The sequence below is a fragment of the Erithacus rubecula genome (assembly GCF_903797595.1).
Source record: "Erithacus rubecula genome assembly, contig: scaffold_712_arrow_ctg1, whole genome shotgun sequence".
In the NCBI taxonomy this organism is placed as follows: domain Eukaryota; kingdom Metazoa; phylum Chordata; class Aves; order Passeriformes; family Muscicapidae; genus Erithacus; species Erithacus rubecula.
Window position 1 is genome coordinate 36578 of NW_027635627.1, and position 4747 is coordinate 41324.

The following is a 4747-nucleotide window of genomic DNA, read 5'->3' on the forward strand; positions in this document are numbered from 1 at the left end:
GCCTACAATCAACATGGGGCTGCCCACAGGGGTTTTTTTTGCTCAGCATTGGCCTGGCCAAGTGTTGTGGAGAGAGCCTGGCCAAGGAGCCTGGAGCCCTCAGGCCCTGCCCTGAGGCATCAGCGCTGCCCCAGCAATGCCCATGGCCTGTCCCTGCTGCAGCCCCGGCACTGCCACCCCCAGGGCTGTGCCCGGCCCCGAGAGCACTCAGGCCCTGCAGCAACACGAGGGGCAGGAGGGCAGTGGGGCAGTGGCACGGGAGCAGCACTGGCAACACCAAGTGCTGCTGCTGCTGGGCACAGCTGTTGTGCCAGCACTGATCTGCACCCAGCTCTGCACACAGACATTCCTGCTGCAGCTACAGAGATGGGAACAAATGGGGCATCTCTGGAGAAAACTTGGCTGGGAGAGAAATCCTTCAGTGTGTTTAAAGCCACGAAGACTGTAACCCTTTATTGACACATTTTGTGGCCACAGGTAGGATTGGGAAACATAATGAGCAATGGAACACAGAGTGGCTTTTTTTATGAACAGTATCCATAAAACGAAAACAAAGGAAAAATAACCCCACAACGAAACCAAGAAGAAGTATAAAAGATTACTTTTATTACAAGTGGCTTTTCAGAAACTAGCCAGTAGTTTAATGTTCCTGAAAGCAGCCAGTCATCAGTGTCCACCCTGAAGCCTTGAGCTCTTGATTCCTCAGGCTGTAGATGAGGGGGTTCAAGGCTGGAGGCACCACTGAGTACAAAACTGACAGTGCCAGATCCAGGGATGGAGAGGACATAGAGGGGGGTTTCAGGTAAGCAAATGCAGCAGTGCTGATAAACAGGGAGACCACAGCCAGGTGAGGGAGGCAGGTGGAAAAGGCTTTGTGCTGTCCCTGCTCAGAAGGGATCCTCAGCACAGCCCTGAAGATCTGCACATAACTGAAAACCATGAATACAAAACAGCCAAGTGCTAAGGAAATAGTGAAAGCAGAAGCCCCAAATTTCCTGATGTAGGATTTGGAGCAGGAGATTTTGAGAATCTGTGGGATTTCACAGAAGAACTGGCCCAGGGCATTACCATGGCACAGGGGCAGGGAAAATGTATTTGCCGTGTGCAGCAGTGAATAGAGAAAGCCACTGGCCCAGGCAGCTGCTGTCATGTGGGCACAAGCTCTGCTGCCCAGGAGGGTCCCGTAGTGCAGGGGTTTGCAGATGGACACGTAGCGGTTGTAGCACATGATGGTCAGAAGGAAATACTCTGCTGAGATAAAGAACAGAAAGAAAAAGATTTGTGCAGCACATCCTGAGTAGGAGATGTTCCTGGTGTCCCAGAGGGAATTGTGCATGGTTTTGGGCACAGTGGTACAGATGCACCCCAGGTCAGTGAGGGCCAGGTTGAGCAGGAAGAAGAACATAGGGGTGTGCAGGTGGTGGCCGCAGGCTACGGTGCTGATGATGAGGCCGTTGGCCAGGAGGGCAGCCAGGGAGATGCCCAGGAAGAGGCAGAAGTGCAGGAGCTGCAGCTGCCGCGTGTCTGCCAATGGCAGCAGGAGGAAGTGGCTGATGGAGCTGCTGTTGGACATTTGCTGTGTCTTGGCTTGGGGATCTGTATAAAAAGCAATCATGGAATATTTCAGTTTGGAGAGACTTTAAATATCCCAGCCCATATTGGTGGCACTTTCCCCCTACTGCCATTCCAGGGCTTTGCTGCCTGGAGCTGTCCCTGCCAGCAGCTGCTTCCCTGTGCCCAGGGCTGTGCTCTGATGGTGCTGCCAGAGCCCAGCCCAGCCCTGGGGGCTCAGCTCTGCTCTGCAGACCCCTCCCAGCACAGGGCACTGCCCAGAGCCATCTCTGCCTCTGCAGCCTCTGATGGCAAAATCAGAGCAACCCTGAGGAGGCTGGAAAAGCAACAGTGATGCTGCCTGTACGGGACCTTGTTCTGATTTCTCCCTTCACCTTGTTTATTACGATGTAGAGATTTTTTTTTCTATATTTTTCTCCACCTGAACTGAGAGACGAATATCAGCCTGCTATTTCCCATCCAGGCAACCCAGAGCAGTATATTTAATAACAGCTCCTGCCTTGCTATGCTCCCTGTACAATCTAATTCAAAATATTCAGGAATGAAATGTCATGCTACAGGCATGACACATTAGTACTGAACAATGCAGCATCCTCACCACACAAGGAGAACACTTCCAAGCCTTACCAGCTATCTCCTTCCACCCATACCTTGTCCCCCGGTGCTGGGGAAGCTCCCAGGGCTGGATGAGAGCTGTCCCTGGCTGACAGCAGAGTCTCTGCCCCAGCACAGCACCCTGGGCTGCAGGACCCTGCTCTGCAGGACAGCCCTGGGCAACCCTGGCTGTTCTACACAAGAGATAATCAGAGCAGGTACTCACAAAGTCTGTAGGTATTGGGATGTTGCAGCTTTAGGAGATCACTCCAGGAGTTGCAGCTGCCTTGTCCTGCAGCCAGAGTCTTCCTGTGTCAAGGGCTGGGAGTGATTCTTCCCCAGTCACTTCTGAGCATCTTCTCATCTGTGACTGACTGAAGCTCTCTGTGGCTCTCTGCTGTGCCTGGGGTGGCTGCAGGCAGAGCCCCAGCCCTGCTGGGCTGGGAGAAGCGCTGCTCATCAAGAGAAATGTGCTTTTGAAGCTTTTTTTAATAGCTAGGATGGCCCTCTGTGCCAGGAGCCCAGCTCAGCTGAGCAGCACAGACACAGCACAAGGACTTTTAATGACCCTCTTGGGGTTTGTGCTGAAGCCCTGAACATCAGTCCCTGAGAGGGAGCTGGAGAAACCTCTCAAGAAATCCAAGTCAGAATCAAACTTTAAAGTTTCATCAAGTTTTAATGGGTCCCACTGAGGGACACAACTGAGAAAGTGTCCCCAAGCCACATCAGAGTCAAGAACTGGAGGCAGAGATGAAAGGTGGGGACAAAGAGAAGCCAAGTCTTGGTGCCCTGGGGCGCAGCAAGGTCTGTGCCACTAAAGGCTCTGAGGAGACACCTTGTCCTGAGCCACTGGGGCCTCCTGGCACAGCCCCAGCAAGGCTGGGCACTGTCACCCCTTGTCCTGCCCTCAGCATCCCCCCACATCCCAGTGGCCTCAGGGATCTGCTGGGACCAGTTCCTGGGGAGCCTTGGTCAGGAATGGCCCTGGGGGCTCCTTCATGCTCCCAGGGACTGCAGGTTTTTCAAAGGACTTTGGGTTTTGCTTTTGCCTTGGAGTCTCTGAGAGCTTTGTGCAATCATGGCCTCCAATTATCTGCTTTAATTAGTCTCTTGAGAGCCTTTGTCAGTAATAACACTCAGTGGGGCTCATTAATGCTTCAAAGTACTTCAGTTTTTTAAGGTACTTTCCTTTTTCCTTTCTTTGAGTTTCTGAAAAAATTTCGTGCAATCCATGCAATTGGAGGGAATGGCCTCCAATTCTCTCCTTCAAGGAGTTCATGAAGAGCCTGTGTTGGGGATGGACCTCAGAGGGACCTATTAATGCTCTGAGATGCTTTGGATTTTTCTTCTGACTTTGATTCCTGGAAAGGTTTGTGCAATCTCCTCTCAGGTGTGAGGTTCAACGTCTCAGCACCAAAGGCACCACGAGGCTCACTGGGATCAAGCAAGTCCTGACAAAGCAAGTCCTGCTTTGATTTCCCTCTGGTCTGGTGCACTTCATTAGGGAAATTTCCTGATGCTGTTATGAAGAAATATTTCAAAACTCTTCTAAGAAATTCATATTCCTGTTTTAAGGAGTATATTTTATTACTGTTCTCTTTAGAGCAGAGGTGATGAAGCATTCTGTGATTGGTATTGAGTCCATGTTCTCTCCTCAGGAGGTCTGTCCTGCTCAGACAAGCTGTGTCTTGAGGTCTGACCACTGTGGACAATCTTGCTCCACATTCTCCAACCCCATGTTATCTGTCCTCATTCACCTGGGACCTGCTTTGCTGGATAACTGACTGTAGTCAGGCTAAAAGACGTTTTCTTGGTTTTTTTAACTAATCCAAAACTTTTCAGTTTCCCCATCGAAAAGAGACACATTCCTCAGGTGTGTGCCAAGCCCAAGGTGCCACCAAGGAGGTTCCCCTTCTCCAAGGCAGAACCCTGCAAGGAATGTTTGAGACCTTTGCATTCCTTGGTTCCACAAGGCGTTGCTGTGTCACCACGGACTCTTGATTCCATGCGGTTCCATACATTTGCAATGGATATTTGGTTCCATGGGGCCTTACAGTGTCACAATGTTCTTTTTGGTTCCATGAGACTTTAATCTGTCAGGTGGACTTTTGGTTCCTTGACATTCAGTACTGTAAAAATGATCTCTGTTGTTTCAAAATCTCACAATGGACCCTTGGTTACATGAGGTGCCTCAGTATCAAGAAGGAATCCTTGGTTCCATGTGGTCCCACAGTGTCACCACAGTGTCCCCTTGGTTCCACAAGGCTGTGTAGCATCACAATGGCCCATAGGTTTCATGAGGCCCTACAATGTCACAATGGACCCTTGGTTCCATGAGTTTCTTCAGTGTCACAATATTCTCCTTGCATCTGCAGTGCCACAATGGTTCCTTGGCTTCACATGGCCCTGCTGTGTCACAATGAACCCTCGGTTCCATGTGGCCCCACAGTGTCACAGGGGTCTCCTGTTTCCTGTGGCCACCAGCAGCAAACCCCACTGCCAGGGCCAAGTGCCTGGGAAGAAGGAGGAGGTGGGGGAACATTTGGAGTGATGGTTTTTGTCTTCCCAGGCACAGTGACGT

At 51.0% G+C, this 4747-nt stretch overlaps 1 protein-coding gene across 1 annotated transcript; it reads right to left on the reverse strand.

Moving 5' to 3' along the window:
• Positions 1-640: 640 nt before the first annotated feature.
• On the reverse strand, positions 641-1573 carry LOC306816599 (olfactory receptor 14J1-like; the record flags this gene model as incomplete). Its single annotated transcript, XM_079333018.1, has 1 exon — positions 641-1573. One exon carries the CDS (start codon positions 1571-1573, stop codon positions 641-643), a length of 933 nt encoding a protein of 310 aa, XP_079189144.1.
• Between the last annotated feature and the right edge of the window lie 3174 nt (positions 1574-4747).